Source organism: Phascolarctos cinereus, unplaced genomic scaffold (genome assembly GCF_003287225.1).
Source record: "Phascolarctos cinereus isolate Bilbo 61053 unplaced genomic scaffold, phaCin_HiC Scaffold_4;HRSCAF=312, whole genome shotgun sequence".
NCBI lineage: Eukaryota > Metazoa > Chordata > Mammalia > Diprotodontia > Phascolarctidae > Phascolarctos > Phascolarctos cinereus.
The window spans coordinates 356,657,829-356,675,229 of NW_027555847.1; the positions used below are offsets into that span (position 1 = coordinate 356,657,829).

At 38.6% G+C, this 17,401-nt stretch overlaps 1 protein-coding gene across 1 annotated transcript in view; it reads right to left on the reverse strand.

Moving 5' to 3' along the window:
* The window catches only part of LOC144454094 (sperm flagellar protein 2-like), a 142,121-nt gene that overhangs the window by 56,465 nt on the left and 68,255 nt on the right, over positions 1-17,401 (reverse strand). The window contains exons 14-16 of the mRNA XM_078151756.1: positions 15,686-15,818; positions 8,336-8,455; positions 6,703-6,841 (exon numbers count right to left, since the gene is read on the reverse strand). Of these exons, the coding sequence (XP_078007882.1) occupies positions 6,703-6,841; positions 8,336-8,455; positions 15,686-15,818 (392 nt within the window). The remainder of the gene's footprint in view (positions 1-6,702; positions 6,842-8,335; positions 8,456-15,685; positions 15,819-17,401) is intronic.

The window sequence follows — 17,401 nt, forward strand, 5'->3', positions numbered from 1 at the left end:
AATACCAAATTTGGGCAATAAACAAAACTATTTGAGGAGACAAATTTTACTTCAGAGATTTTTTTTATGATGTCAATTTTAAATAGTTTTTTCTTCTTTGGAACAAGAATCGCATTTCCACTTGTCCACAGTACCAATAAAGTTCTATGTTGTCCACTTCTCTCCCTCTGCACCTATTCAAGTATTCAGAATGCCCAGATTGACACAGTAGCTTAAATGTTATTTTCAAACTACCATTGCCTTGACTACAAATTTGAGTCCTTCAGCTTTTGGAAAGCTGTTTGGAATGCTCTTTCTTCTGGTGTTTTTAGTCAATCTCCTTAATTGATGGTCCAGAAAAGTGCACCTCTGGATGGGGCTGCTCCACCCCCTGGGAACCCATCAGGCATGCCTTCTGGCATGGCCCCTGCACTCTGGTACAGCTTAGTAATGATGTGGTTGCAGACCTCCGATTCATTCCACTAGTGCTCAAATTCTTTTTTTCTCAGCAGTCTGATTATTTTGCTACATTTATCAAAGATCTTATGTTTATCTTCATCACCAATTTTGCCTTAGAATTTCTCATCTTCTACTGTAGCCATCATGTTAAAATCATAAGAGCCAAGTGAGGTCTTGGAGGGCACACTGTCTCTCTGCTTTCATAATCAGTCTTGTATTTCTCAGCTTCCTGGACCATATGATCGATGTCTTCTTGGCCCAGACTACATTTGTCATTAGTAATGATGATCTTATTCTCCTTGACTGTGTTCTCATCCCCAGCAGAAACTCTGAGGATGTCATTTGCATCAATGTTAAATGTTACTTCAATCTGAAAATACCCCTGGGGACAGGGGAGACTGCTGTGAGCTCAAACTTGCCAAACAAGTTGTCATCTTCTGTCACTGCTCTCTCTCATCTTTGTAAATATAAATAAGCACACCTGGCTGGGTGTCTGAGTATGGGATAAATGTCTGTATCTGCTTGGTAGGGATGGTGGTATTACATTTGATTAGAACTGTCATAATTTCACCAGCAGTTTCAAAACCAAGAAAAAGAGGAATGATGTCCAAAAGCAGCAAGTCCTGAACCTTCTCAGATTTATCTCCAGACAAGATGGCATCCAGGATGGCTGTACCATAGGCAACAGTCTCATTAGGGTTGATACTCTTATTGGGCTCCTTCCCATTGAAGAAGTCCTACAGAAATTTCTGGATTTGAAGGATGCTTGTGGAAGCACCTACCAAGACAATGTCCTGAATCTGGGGTTTTATCTGGTTTGGCATCCCCCTTAGGGCCTTTTCCACAGGGCTCAGTTTGTTAGGTAAGAGGATCAGTTCTTCAATATGGGTACTTGTGATAGATGTAGAGAAGCTCGTACTTCCTTAGAGGGAGTCAGTCTTACTACTGTTTTGGGTATGGGAAGAAAGGGCATGCTGTGTATGTTCCCAGGTGGTGCTCCATCAGCGGACAGCCTTCTTGTTCTCACTGATGTCCTCCTTAGGCTTTCACTCGAACTCAGCAATTAAAGGCTTGCCCATGTGGTTCTCAAAGTTCTCTCCACACAAGTGGATTTCTCCAGCTGTGGACTTGACGTCAAAGATACCATCTTCAATGGCAAGAATGGAGGGATCAAAAGTGGCACCTCCAAGGTCAAAGAACAGCTAATTTTTCTTGGCACCAATCTAATCCAATAAACATTTATTATGTACTTAGGATGTGCCAGGCACTGTGCTAAGCCCCTGAAGATACACTTAATAAAAAGAAAAACAGTCTCTGTCTTCAAAGAGCTCACAATCTAATGGGGGGGGAGACAACACAACAGACAATGCAAAAAGAAACAGAAAAGTGTGTGTGGGGTGAGATCAGAGGTTATCTGGCATGGGAGCATCTTGTTCCATGGAATTAAAACCAGGCAGAGTAGAGTGAGCCGAAAAGTCCAGTTTCTGCCCTCCATACAGGAAGGCATTGGGAGGAGCTTGGCACCCCCTCCAAAGCTTTCTAATCAAAGGGGAGAGGAGGCAGAGGGAGGTGGTGTCAGTCTATCCTAAAGCAGGATGGTGATGAGGTTAGAGGTGATGAGATTAATCTGGGAGATATATATTGTTCTATGGAGTTGAAATCAGATAGAGCAGTAGATGAGGAGTGGAGATGAACCAAACTTTTTACCCAAGCCATAATAAATGGCAGCACAAGTTGGCTCATTTATGATATTGATGATTTGGAGCCAATTGAGATCAGCAATAATTCTAGTATCTTTGGTGGCTTGATACTAGGAATCATTGAAGTAGGCTGGTACTGTGATGAAAGCATTTGTAATAGTCTTCCCAAGATAAGCTTCAGTAATTTCTTCCATCTTGGTCAATACCAAAGGAGATACTTCTAGACAGAAACTTTTGGCCTTCCCTTTATACTCCCCTAGGATTTTAGGCCTGCCTACATCATTCACTGTTGTGAAAGGCCAATGCTTCATGCTTGACTGTACAACTGCATCAATATCTCTGCAACCAATGAAATGTTAGCATCAAAGTCTATGTTGATGGGGTTCATTGCAACCTGATTCTATTTAGCATCACTGATGAAATATTCTGTGTCACTGAAGACGATGTAACTTGGGGTGGTCCTGTTTACTCATTAGTACTGATTTCTATTTTCCCATGTTGGAAGATGATCACACAGAAATAAGTGATACCAAGATCAATGCCAACTAAAGGTACCTTCAACATATTTGTTGGGGCATCAGGGTGGTAGCTGGCCAGTGTGGGGTAAGAGAAGTTGCTGCTGTGCTGAGTCTGAGATGTTGAGTTTTGAGAAGCCAGCCAGACAGCGAGACTTCAGAATGTAAGCAAATCTCAGTACATAGTAAAACAGACATATTTCATGTATATGTAGGCATATATGCAGATGTGTATATTACAGGTATTATATTACATAGGCACATAAATACATTCATTAACTACAAAGGAAAATTATCTTCTTTTTCTGAAATGATAACAGTATCTGATATTTCTATACCACTTTAAGGTTTGCAAAACTCTTTAAACACATGATTTCATTTAAGCCCAGAGATAGACTAAAAGCCAGTTCAAACCAGCTCTTGAGAGCCAACTGTTAAATGCTTAACTTTAGTATTTATGGCCAATGCTACAAATCAGGGTTTGATTTATTATTTGGTTGATTTTTAGACTTAAGAAAGAGATGGAGAGAATAATAATATGGCAAATTAAACTTAAGACATTTGACTTGGTGGCAGCTGTTAAAAACTGTGTTATAAAAAGCAGTTGTAAGACTTACAATAAACCTGTGAGGGAGTTAAGACTCATTATTATTATTCTAATTTTTAAAATGAAGCAACAATCTCAAGAAGGTCAAAATCACTGTGTCTTGACAAATCTCTCAGACATGATGTATGACTTCACTGGTTTCTGCTTCGAGAGAATGATAGTGGTACTGAATTCACTTAGAAGATGAGGCATGGGGACCTTTTAAAGTTAACTGATGTGTCAAATTCAAAGCAATCAGGGAACCGAAAAGGCGAGCACCATCTAGTGGGAAGCTAGCTAATGACTTGTATATGATTAAGCAACGAGGTTTCTTTCAGTGAGGAGAAAACTCAAAGAATGTGAGCCTCAGTAACTTTCACTAGAGGATGCAGGTCAAAAAGATTGGTCAGTGTGCCCTAAACTGCATTTAAAAGTGAGACTCCACTTTCGGCATGCTTCATGCTTGACTGTACACTCTCAGTGCCGGAAGACAAGCAGCTTTTTTCATCTACAGTGGAATATATTTTGTATCTTCAAATGAGGAGGGAGGACAAAAAATAAATGTATGATCTACATAGAATGTTTAAATAAGAGTCTAGCATTTGCATTTCACCCCTTTACACAAAAAGTTTCAGTGGTCTCCAAGTAAAGTTGAAACTCTTTCTTAGCTTTCAATGTCTGGCTTTGCTCCAACCTTTAGTCTCATATTAAATCTCCCCTCAATATTACAACCAAAGTGAAATGATGATGATTATTATATACTTTTATGGCATTATATTTCACATATACATAATTATATTAATAAAACAATATAATAATGATGATGATAGCTGGCATTTATATGGCCCCTACTTTGTGCCAGGAACTGTGCTAAGCATTTCACAAATATTTCATTTGATCCCCACAACAAACCTACAAGGTAGGTGATATTATTATCACCATTTTACGGTTGAAGAAACTGACAAGATAGTGGTTAAGTAACTAGTCCAAAGTCATGCAGACTGAGGCTGGATTTGAACTCAGGTCTTTCTGACACCAGGCCCAATTCTCTATCCACTTGCATCATCACCTTGTTGCCTCGCCAGGACCAGGCCTTGGATGTTATTGGGAGTCAAGACTTAGGTTCTAATTCTGGCACTGCTACATACTATCTGTGTGGCTTGGTCAAATCATTTCCCTTCTCTGAGCCTCAGTTTACTCATTTTCAAAAGAAGGCATTAAATGAGATGACCTCTAAGGTCCCTTCTAGTTCTAAATCCACAATGCCATCATTCTCTCCTTCCCCTGACCATTCCTTATGTGCTGTCTCTTGTCTGTGCCTTTGCTCATGGTATTTACAACCATTTCAGAAGTGCTTACCTTCCAGCTGAATTTCTTTTTCTTTCTTTCTTTCTTTCTTTCTTTCTTTCTTTCTTTCTTTCTTTCTTTCTTTCTTTCTTTCTTTCTTTCTTTCTTTCTTTCTTTCTTTCTTTCTTTCTTTCCTTCCAGGCAATCGGGGTTAAGTGACTTGCCTAAGGTCACACAGCTAGTAAGTGTCTAGTGTCTGACTGGATTTGAACTCAGGTCCTCCTGACTCCAAGGCCAGAGCTCTATCCACTGAGCCACCTAGCTGCCCCCCAGCTGAATTTCTTAGTTGTAGCTATTGTCAGTCAGTAACATCTGACTCTTCATGACCCCATTTGGGGTTTTCTTGGCAAAGATACTAGAGTAGTTTGACATTTCCTTCTCCAGCTCATTGTACAGATGAGGAAACTGAGCCTACAGGGTTAAGTGACTTGCCCAGGGTCACCCAGCTAGTGAGCGTCTGAGGCCAGACGAGTCTTTCTGACTCCAGGCTTGGCACTATGCACTGCATCATCTATCAGGCCTTTAAAGTCCATCTCAAATGTCACTTTCTCTAGGAAGCTTCCTGACCCTCTATCAGTAATGACCTTCCTCTTTGGACCTCAGACAGCACTCTATGTGTACCTTTCTAATGTGCTTTTCATACCACATTTTATATGACTGAAGATCTGTGTTTAAATCTCTTATTGTCTACAGAATGTGAGTGCAAAAAGGAGAAAACTGGGTTTTATCTAAAATTCATCTCTTCCAGCAACTAGCACCTGGTAGCCACCAACTCAATAAATATTTGTTGGATGAATGACAATGTGGAAAAGAATTTTTCACATCACAACGAAAGATACTCCATCTTCTGAAAGTGGCATGTAGCACACTGAAACCAATTACCATTTATGGACAGTGAAGGTCCATTTAGTCTTCATTTAGACTTCAGGCTAATGAGTTATTCATTTTCAATTAGAGCTGTGGTATAGCCAATAGACTGAAAAGTGATATGTTCCATTTGCTTTGGAGTCTATAGTTCTGAAAATGTATCCTGAAGAGTTTAGGGTGGAAATTTCAGCAAGTGGTAACTAGTAAAGAAAAGAAAAATAACAAACTGACTGATTTGTGGGTGATGGAAACTGAATTTGAAAACCCCATTCATTTGGTTGGATCCCATGTATATGAAAATTTCCAGAATTTCAGAACTGAAATGTCACATATGGATATTGTGAAAAATTGCATTTTAAAGGCTCAATAGAACTATAGTGCTAGGAGGAACCCTAAATCTTCATTTCACAAATGAGGCAATTGAGGCCTGGAAAATATGAACTCAAGGTCATCTAGCTAATTAATAGCATAGTTGAAACTAGGACTCAAGTCTCTTACTCCTAATATACCAGGTCTCTATAATTTCCTCAGATAATTGATAGGATGAAACTGTCTATAAATTAGCAGTGGGGATTATCTCAACAAGTCAACCAGTTTAATTGGTTAGATTTCTGTACGTGCCTCCTTAACTTCACACTGGATAGCCTTCAGCTTTGGGTCTTAATTTTCTTATTTGCAAAACATGGGAGCTTAGCCAGGTGATCTCTAAGATCCTTTCAAGCATTAAAACGCTATGATACATAATCTGGTATTTATAATGATATAAAAGATTCAGAAATTCAGGAAATTACTTGTCTGACATTCCACTCCAAATTCTCATCAAGTAATGAGAAGGCCATATTCATTAGCACCCTGTAAAACTTCATGTTTGAAAAATGACAGTCAGTGCATGAGTTGCCACTGGGAAAGATCAGACGCCAATGGAATGGCCAACAAATGTTACTGCAAGTACTGACATTATCAATAGATTTAAAAACCTATCACCTTTTATACTTATCATCCTTAAAAAATAATGTCTTTTTTTTGGTTTTGTTTTTAGGCAATTGGGGTTAAGTGACCTACCCAGGGTCACACAGCTAGTAAGTATCAAGTGTTTGGTCTGAGGCCAGATTTGAACTCAGGTCCTCCTGACTTCAGGGCCGGTACTCTATCCACTGCACCACCTAGCTGCCCCCCAAAATCTGTCATTTTTTCCATTCAAGTGAGTTGCTAAGAATTCTTTCTTGTTTTTTATCCGTGCATTACTCACCTTGCCATTTCTGCCAAGTACCGGGCCCCGAGCCACTTGTCCATCAGTTTGTAAACATTGACCGCCCTTCCTAGAAGTTCTTCCATGTGAGCGAGGGCCTTTGTCTTGATCAGCTCGAGTCGGAATTGTGTTGCTTGTGCTGTATTTAAAAAGTGACGTCAGGGAGTGGTGGTTTTCAATAATATGTATATACATTTTCAAATGAATCAAAGTCATTCGAAACAAAGAACTCCCAGTCCAACAGTGATGGCTTGAAGATTTGAATGTATACCCATATGTTCCCATAAACAAGAAGCAGCCCTCCTAACTTCTGAACCTTGTTGGTTTATTTAATTGAGGTTTATTATTATGATTCCATTTGGTTTATTTAAATATAGAAAGATATTTATATTAAAACTAGAGTTGGTTTTCATTCTTTGGGCTGGATTACATGACAAGATCAGCCTCTGTGATCAGTTCTGAAATGAGAGGGCAAAGATGGAAATACCACGAGTGGGTGACTTTAAATTTCAAAAAGTGGGCAGGAGACATCTCCTCTAATTGTAACGAAGAAATAAGAATGGTCCTAATTATTTCACTATTTTAAAACCACAGGGAGGCAACTGGGTAAGTTCTTGTGACTTTGTGCCCCTACTTCGAACCTTTGTGGTAGCCATTGGGAAGAAGCCAGGAAGTGTCAACAGTACCAGCTGGGTCACTACTCACCCCCTCCCTTACCCCCTAATCCTGTACTTTGGTGACTTTAGTCTCTATTCCAATGGCTCTATTTTGGCTCTATTTTTTGATCTCTCTGAAGTCCTTCTTTTTCATTTGGTTCCCAGAATTTCAAGATTATAGAACTGAAAGAGGCAACCTGTTAACCAGCTATAGGAAGGAAAGGACCTAACAATTTTCCCCCAGCCCTGCCCCAGTGGCCATTTTCCTACCTTACTGATCTTTACAGAGGGGAATTTTGCACATTTTACTCCTAAGAACTAAATTTCAGTATCTAAGAACCCTCCATCAGGACTTTTTTCCATCTAAATAATTCCCATAGTAATTCACCCCATTTCTTTAAGCCTCCTTTTAGCCTCCTTCTCTGGCTGGTGAATCTCAGCAATGTCCAGACTTTTCCCTTGTTACACCTATTGCACAGCTTCTCTGACCCTCCTAGCTGCTGTTTCCCCTTTCTAACACCTCTCTATTTTCTTCTGAACCTATTGTAAGACTGTGACACTAAATTCAATTCAAAATTCAATTTAGGGAAAACATCAACCAAGTCAAAATGACAACTGGGCCTGAACTGTCACTTGGAAAGAACAAATGCCAATGGAATGGCCAACAAATGTCACTGCTAGTACTGATACTGTCAATAAATTTAAAAATCTATCACATTTTACACTTCTCATCCTTAAAAAAATAACCTTTGTCATTTTTTTCCATATAAGTAAGCTGCTAAGAATTCTTTTTTACTTTTTAACCACGAAAGGTTTGGCCTGTATAGACAGAACAAGCGTGGCATTGAATTGTTCACTTTGCAATCTATTTGTTCTGTTGTAGTGTTGGCAGAGGCTAACTGACCCTCTTTAGGATTCCCATCAGGTTAGTGAGTATTTAAATGTCTTTCTGTGAAAACGATGTTGTTGTTATATACCTTCACATTGCAGGGCTGCAAGATGTTCATCCTTTATTTTTGTTTTCAATTCTTTCTTCCTTTCTAGCTCCTCCAGTTCCTCTGGTGTTAGAGTCACGGGAGGGACTTCTGGTGATGGAGCTATAGAAGAAGCAAAATGTTTTGAGTAAATTTCAGATTTTCTGAATACCTACACATATATTTATATCTACATGTGTCATATGTGTATATAGTTTTTAAACAATTAAATTCACCTAGCTGCCCCATTGCATTACTTAGCTGCCTCTACTTAGGAATCAGGAAAGACTTCATAGAGGATTTGGGATCTGAATGAATCGTCACTGGAAGACAAGGCTTCTGAGAAGGACAGATGAGAATGGAGTTTACAGAGGAGAACCTGTGTGAATGCCCACAGGTAGGAGATGGTAAGTTGAGTTTGTGTAAGAGCTACTAATCCAGTCGGACTGGATGGTAGAGTTCAGGGAGGGAAATGGTATGAAATAAGACAGGGAAGGTAGACAGGAGCCAGAATGCAAGAGACCTTTGATGCAAAATTTGAAGGAACTCAGTTAAGTTATTAGGTAAATCTTATTGATTCAGTTGACCACAGGGAATAATTTTGTTTGTCTGATTCTGGTTTCCATTTTCCAAGAACTAGCTCAATGTGAATTTTGCTTTTCTGCTAAAGGAATGAACTTCTTTCCACATCTGGCTGTCCACTCCCCTGGAAAGAAGGAGCATGCATCCTGCTTGCCCCGAGCTCCTGACATCTTCCATTAATTATTCTTGGTGTAAGGCCAGTAAGCAAGGATGTTGCCTTGAGGTAAGTCTTCCACCGAGTTACGGAGCTTTATTTTTCCATTGCAAGGGAACTTTCCTGTCATGAGATCTCATTGGAAGAGATTCAGCTGCACTCTACTTTTCTACCTAGGCTCTGAAGAGCATAAAAGCTCTTCTGCCCCAAAATACCTTGGATCACTCCAGGGTTGACACAGAGATGCCGATGACCACATCTCATTCAGGGCTGTCCATTGACTGGGCTCCTCTGCTCATGGTGCAGTGGGTTAGGTCATAGAATTAGAGCTTGCTGAGGCTACTTCTGGGGTAGAGGCGCTGAATAACACTTATTCCTGTGTATGATTTCAATAAACCTGACCACTAAATGCATGACTCTCATGTAAGTTATTTATCACAACCTAGGATTCAAACCTAAACAGTCTGTTAGTCTGAGGTTATATTTTATCCTAGAGGTAATGGAGAGCCACTGAAGATTTCTGAGCAGAAGACTGAAATGGTGAAACATCTGCTTTAGGAAGATTATTTAGCCAATTGTACCTCTGGAAGATGAATTAGAGCTGAAGAAAGAAATTAGGAGGCTTTTACAATAAGTGAGAGGTGATAAGGACTTGAACTAGGGTGGTATCAACAAGAGCTGAGGAAAAAAAACTAGCTGTGTGACCCTGGGCAAGTCACTTACTTCCTGTTTGCCTCAGTTTCCTCATCTGTAAAATGGGGAAAATAACAGTACCTACTTCCCAGAGTTGTTGTGAGGATCAAACGAGATATGGTGCTCAAAACAGCATTATGTAAATGTTAGCTATCATCATCATCATTATTATTATTCTAAAATTGGAAAGGATAGAATTAACATCACTAGGAGGGAATACAAGCCCAAGGTAGGTGAGAGATAGTATGGACACTGAGCCACTTTAAGTGAATTTCTGTCTCTCTCAAGGCCCAGTCAGATTACATGAAGGGTACTTAAAGGTACTTATGGATGTGACTGTTTTATCTATTGACTTTAATCTTTGGGAAATAATGGAGAACTGGAGGAAAATTTGACATCTTGACTATCGTACAGACTTTTTCAGATGTGACTCATGATAGTAATATGACTCTGAAAGGAGGGTATGCCTTATTAAAAATAAATCAAATAGGCACAAGGTTCAGGGGGAAAGGAAAGAAGAGGAATATTATGAATTAAGAAGACATGAGAAAAAAAATCTCAGACCCCGGAATTGTTTTTTTTGTTGTTGTTGTTGTTATTGTTGTTGTTGTTCTGTTTGGAGTGGGGTAGGGTAGAATCATGCTAGAAAACATTTGGATGAAAATCAACAGGCAGAAACAGAAGCTTTGATATCATCAAAATAATACAGACTACCTAAGAGAGAGAGGAAAGGGATGAAGAATTTAATCATGAGCTAGGTGTGTAGACATTATATAGTAATGATTAGTGATGATAACCAGTTCCATAGCTGGAACACAACAAACACACACACATACAATCTCTCTCTCTGTCTCTCTCTCTCCCCATCTCTCTCTCTCTCTCTCTCTCTCTCTCTCTCTCTCTCTCTCTCTCTCTCTCTCTCTCTCTCTCTCTCTCTCTCTCTCTGCCAATGGATAGGACTCGGGTCTGGGGTCAGGACGATCTCTGTTCAAATCCAGCCTCAGATATTTATAAGCTATCTGACTCCGGGCAATTCACATAACCTTAGTTTCCTCATTTGTAAAATTGGGATGTACTCATAGCACCTAACTCACAGGGTTATTGTGAGGATCAAATGAGATAATATTTCACAAACACTTGCCATATGCCTGGCACATGATATGCATTTAACAAATGCTTGCTTCCTTCCAAAGTCAAAACAGTTAATACTTTGTTTTTTCAACTTGCTCTAATGATGTTTTATTGTAACCTTAAAAGTGGATAACCAGTTCCTGAGTGGAACTTCTATTCTCTATCTGATCCTCAAATGAGAGAGAAATTGACTAAAGGCTTTTTACTAAATTCAAGTCCGCAGGCATAGAGGAACCATATCCCAAAGTACTAAAATAACTTGTATGTGACTGCTTACACACAGCAGTTACTGAAAGGTTGTGGTAAATGTCACAGGATGGAAAAAGGGTAAATGACCTCATTTTCAAAAATAGAGAAGAGGCTTCTATGGAAGAAGGTTGTGGGATGAAGAATAGAAGAGAGAAGGACTTGAACTGAAAAATGAGAAGAAGGAAATAGTGTAAGTGACTTGTAGGAATCTGACTACCAAAGGAGGTCAGAACTTGAATCTGGGGAGAAGAAATTTGGCAAAATGTTAGATAAACTGAAAAAAATGAAAGAGGAAACTCTCAGTTATTGGCCTAGCTTCTATTTCTGGGTAGTAACAGAAACAAGATGAAGGACAACTAAAGAAGACATAGGAAAATTGAGGAGTATTAATCCTTCAAGTGGAACTTGAAGAAGTAGGCTCAAGAAAGCTAAGGAGAAAGGCAGCTAGGTGGCTCAGTGGATAGAAGACTGGCCCCGAAGTCAGGACGACCTGAATTCAAATCCGGCCTCAGACCAAACACTTTGACACTAGCTGTATGACTCTGGGCAAGTCACTTAACCTCAATTGCCTAACCCCCCCCCAAAAAAAAAAGCTAAGGAGAAGGAAATTGGTAAAACAAGGCAAGGCAGGGAAAATAAGAAAAAGCAGGCAGAACAAACAGAACACTAAGTGAATTGGCAGAGTGGAGTGCTAGGCAGGGGCAAATTGGTTGTTAAAAAATTACTTTTTAAAAATAAAAAAATTGACTAAAAAAAGTTTTAACCACATGCATAGGTCTGAATTGTAAATACCCACAGTGACTTGCATCCAGTGTAAGTTGAGGAAACTAGAACAATGCCTCTCTGCACTCCAAATTGTTAGACAGGATGAAACATTCATGAAGAAAACAGAAACAAAACTTCACAAATGCACAAAAGAGCTTCTGAGGTAGACAAAGCAAGACTTGACCTTTGTCATGATGATAGCAAACAGAAGTGTTATAAAAGAGAAAGAGAAAGAAAAGGGCACCTGTACAATTAGAGCTTAGAAACAGATTGGAGGCGCTTCCTAAAAAGATGGTAGAGCTGGATGATCAAAAGATGAAGAAGCCTCTCATCCTAAGAATAATATAGTACAGACACAGAAGATCTCAATTGAAAGATCACCCAGTAATGGGCAGAGGAAGAAGGAAAAGGAAAAGCCGATTCCCTGCTCAGGGGCACCAAAGCATCTGTCTGCCAACATGATTACAATAGAGATGCCTTTTGTTTTTCTGAGGATTGAATCTAAGAAAATTCCAAGATTTATCAAAGCAGATGACAACTATCTTCTTCTGGTGAATCACATAGCCACATATGATACCTCTAGAAGGAGCCTAAAAATATTGTCAACCATTTGGAAATCTTGGGCATGAAACTGAAGTCCATAGAGGCACAGACTCTGCTTTCCTCACTAGAAAATTTAAATCAAGAGATATTGAAAAGAAAAATTAATTTGGGTAGTAAACAGATGACTAAGGAGGTACTGCCTGAGAATGAGATTTGGATTTCTGGATCATGGCTTACAGTATAGGGCTGACAGATTATCTTTAAAAGGTAAAGTCAGCAAAGAAATTATCTTCTGATACTGACTTTTAATCCTTTTGAAACTAAATTTCATGAGGCATTCTTTCTATTTTCCCTAGCCATATTTCATTTGCTCTAGTGAGTTGATTTTGTCTGAAAAATGTTTACTAATTTATGACCTTGTTAATTTTGTAACAGAAACTGTACTGTTAGTGGGGTTTTATGATTATCAGAACAAGAGCTGAGTGATTTTTTTTCTTAAGGCAGAGAGCATATGAAGGATATGTGAAAGATGTCCTGTAAGCCTCTGAGATTGCCAGTATTTGGGGCTCACTGTTGACATTTGGGGTGGATGCCACATCCCAAGAATCATGGGGGAGATACTCATCTAAGAAAGAAGATGGCAACATTGAATCCAGCATGTCAAACAGCTGTCATGCTAGCAGATTGCACCGTTGCTAGGCTGGTCCAGCATTTTGTATTTCATTTACAATAATTTACTAGAATAAAGGAAAAATATCTCTTAAAAACAAACAAAACAAAAGGTTGCATTTATAAGGTCAAGTATACCTAACAAAATCTGGTAAGAACGTATTTGCCAGAGTTCTTGTAAATCTAGTCAAGAGTGCTTTAAATTAGAATGGATGGGAGAAGGAAGAGATTGCCTATGTGTAACCTGAAATAAGGTACTATTGAGAGCAGACACTAAGAAGGAAGAGGAGCAACTAGGACACCTGCAAATTTACAGAAGATGAGGAGCCAGTGGTAAAATCCATGGCCTCGAGAGTCTAAACACAAATGCCCAAAGTTTAGGCAAAAAATAAGAGCTACTAGGGGTCCCAAAACAAGGGGGAAATGAGATTTCACAGGTATCATTGAGACACGGTAGTATAACTCCCATGACAGCTGTGACTCTACTGGGGTATACCTTATTCAAAAGAAACAGAATGGATAAAAGGGGAGGAAGGGGGTAAAGTTCTATATTCATGTGAGGAAATTCAGGAACCAGAGGGGAAGCATGATGGACGGTATTTGAGTAAAGGTCAAAGGAGGGGAAAATAGAAATGATTTTGTTACTGTGGAATATTACAGACCACTTGAACAGAAAGAATAGATGACAGATCACAAATCCAGCATTTGTGGAAGCATGATATAGGAATGATGGGGAACTTCAATTATCCAGATATCTGCTGGAGCTCTCTGCCAAAAGTAGATCACTAATTGACATGCTTTGGGGAAGATGCCATCCTTCAAAAGAGGTGGAATCCACAAGAAAAAGTTACATTATGGGTCTGATTCACTCTGACAGGGAGAAACTGGTTGATGGAGTGTAAATGATGGGAATCTTGGGAGTAAGTGACCATGACATCCTAGAGTTTGTGAAAGAGAAGAAGAGGAAATTAGGGCAGGTCTGACGTGCATTGCAGATTTTGAGAAAACAGATTTCAAAGAGTTCAAAAGAAAAATAGGGAGAATTCCATGGAGTAAAATCCCTTGTTAGAAATCAGAGCAATGGGGATAAGAGAAGTACACGAATGAAATTCTGAAGTCAGAAGAGGAAATAATTCCAATGAGGAGGGGAAATGGGATTTGTCTGAAGAGACCAATACAGGGACTGCATCAACCAACTTAGATTTTTTTTAAAGAAACGTACTAAAGAAGTAAGCAAGGCTGGGGAACAGAGAACTGAATATAAGAGCATGGAACGTTTTTGTAAAAATAGTGTGAAGAATGCTGAAACTTAGAATGGGCTGAGGCTGGCAAGAGAAGGTAAGGCCAACACAAAAGATCTTTTTAAAAGCTACATTGTGGAGAAAAAGGAGGATCAAAGAAGAATATGACCTTTTCTGTTCAATTCAGATAGATAAATATGATTTTTTTTCTCTGCAAAGGAGAATGATTTTCACATTTGAAGTGATAACAAAACTAACAGGAAGTTAATGCTCAAAAAGAAGCCAGGAGATGGGAAGAAAGCATGTGTTTACTCTAGTTGAATTCAGGTCACGTGACCCAGATGAACTATATTCTTGCATTCTGAAAGAAATGAGCCAACCATGTGACATGGTAGCCAAAAGACTAATGCAATCTTAAGATGCATTAGGTGAGGCATCATGTCCAGTACATATGATCATGTTACATACTCTTCCACCGAAGTATTATTTTTAATTCTGGTCATCACATTTTAGGAATGTTAGCCTAGCTAACAAGACTTGGGAGTTAACATGATAGCTATCTTCAGGTTAATCATATGGAACAGGGGTTGGTCTCTTACTGCTTGGCTTAATTTGGTAGTACTAAAAGTCATAAGCAAAAGCTGCCAAGACAGATTTGCACTTGATAAAAAGACACATTGACAATTGGAGTTATCCAAAAGTGGACTGGATGAAGACTTTAAAAAAAGGCTCAATGATCACTCATCAGGCATGTCATTGAGGTAATTTCCTAGGTATAGGTTGGGCTACATAGCCTCAGAGGTCCTTTAAGCTCTGAGAGTCTGTTATTTGGTGACTGAAGATAGATTACTGATTGATTAACATTGGGCTCTCAACTATCCTTAAAAGCTATGTGACTATGCTTAATTCATTTCAGTTCACTTTTCTCATCTGAATGCTTGTTCTGTTTTCTAGAATGCTGTGAAGAAAGTACTTTATAAATTTCAAAATGCTAAATAAAAGTGACTTATTCTATACATCCTTTAAGCTGGGATTTCATCAGTATGGATACTCTTATGATGGTACAGATTACAATGCATGCAGGCCTTTTCACCCCATGCAACTCTTACTCATTGCCTCCCATAAATCCTGACCACTCAATGTACTATAGCAGACTTTCCTTGGGTGTTTTATAACACATGGGTACCAGTTTATCACTTGGCTCTAATTCTTATTCCTTATTTTATTTCTATGACCAGAACCTATTTCCCAAGTTTTCTTATAAGTGTATGTTTTCTACCAGGAAAAGACTAAAGAAGAGAGATTATTTTCTGGAATACCAAATACCTTTCTTCTTCTTCTCCGGCTTCTTTGCAAATTTGCCACCTTTACCCCCTTGCTGAGGAGATTTTTCTTTAGCTTCATCTGGCATGTCTTCTTTTTCCTCTTCTAATTTTTTCAAATGTATTTCAGCATTTACCTAGAAATGACAGTATTTTATTGTAACCAAATTTTTGTGAAATATACTTTCTGTTTGGGTTCAGTGGTCAGAAGGTTCTCTGATTTTTTGTTAAACTGATGGATGAGGACGGAAAAGAGCAGTTATCAGCCTCTGTCCCAGAGATGCTACCTTGCTGGGGCAGAGTGCCTGTGGTCAGTGTTTTTAAGCAGGAGAGGCATGTAAACCTTGCTAATATATAGGTGAGACTGACTTCTTGCAACAAAATTTTCCAAACTGTAGATTGTCCATAATTATGTGGAGGCAGTAGAAAGTGCACAAGATTCTTTCAGAAAGGACGCTAAACAATGACTCAAGCTACTGGTTATTTTCAAGTAAAAATGCATGCAAATGCATACATTTCTCTGTCTCTCTCCTACATATATTTTTTTTAAATATCACCTTCATTTTCCTGTATTTTTCATATTCATCACTTTTTACAGTGCAGTGATATTCCATCACATTCATGCACCACAGTTTGGTAGGCTATATCTCAGTCAAGGGAATCTCATTCCCCCCTCCTTCTCCCCCAGTTCTTAAGTACTACAAAAAGTGTTGCTTTGTATCTTTGGCTTCCTTAGGATATATGATTAGAAGTGACATCTCTGAGTCAAAGGAGGTTGACATTTTAGACGTTTTTAAGCATAGTTTCAAATTACTTTCCTGAATGGTTGGACTAATTTATAGCTCCATCAATGCATTACAATGACCATCTTCCTATAGTCTAGCCAAAATTGACTATTTCCATCTTCTGTAATCTTTTCCAATTTGCTGGGAAGTGAAACCTCAAAGTTGTTTTACTTTACATTTTTTATGATCATTTGTGATTTATAGCATTTTAAATGGCTATTAATAGGTTACAGTTCTTCTTTTGAGAACTGTTTGCATAGGATATAATTTGAAAAATGCTGTTCTTGATGACTGTAGTGAAACCATATTGCTAATAGGACCCAACCACCTTCTATAATACTTCCATGTGAAAACTAATTTCAATTTTAATTCTAGAAAAAAAAAGGAGAGATCGGCTTAGATTAAACTCTTCCTTCTCTGGACTCCTATCATATTTATAGTTAGTACCACACAGTCTGGCACTTAATCATTCTCTAATTAAGTTCCCTGAGATCAGAAGCTCTGATATCAAATGCTTGGAATAGGTGCTCAATAAATCCATGCTGATAAATGGATTCTTTGTGTTGTGCAGTATTCATTTGGTGCCTGTTCTCAGTACAGCAAGGAACTGAATGAATTTTCCTGAATGAATTTTCCAGATCCCTTTTCATTGGACCCTTTGGGCAACCTAATAAAGCCTATGGATCCCCTCTCAGAATAATGATTTAAATGCATAAAATAAAATACATAGCTTTGCAAAGAAAACAAATTATATTGAAATACAGTCATATATGTATATACATATATATATGTATATATATATATATTAAATAAGTTCACAGATGCAAGGTTAAGAACCCTACTTTAGTAACATTTTTGTTATAAATGTATTTCAACTTCAAAATTGTACTTTATAACTCTTGGTAAACTGAAGGTGATTAGTATTCCTCCGAAAA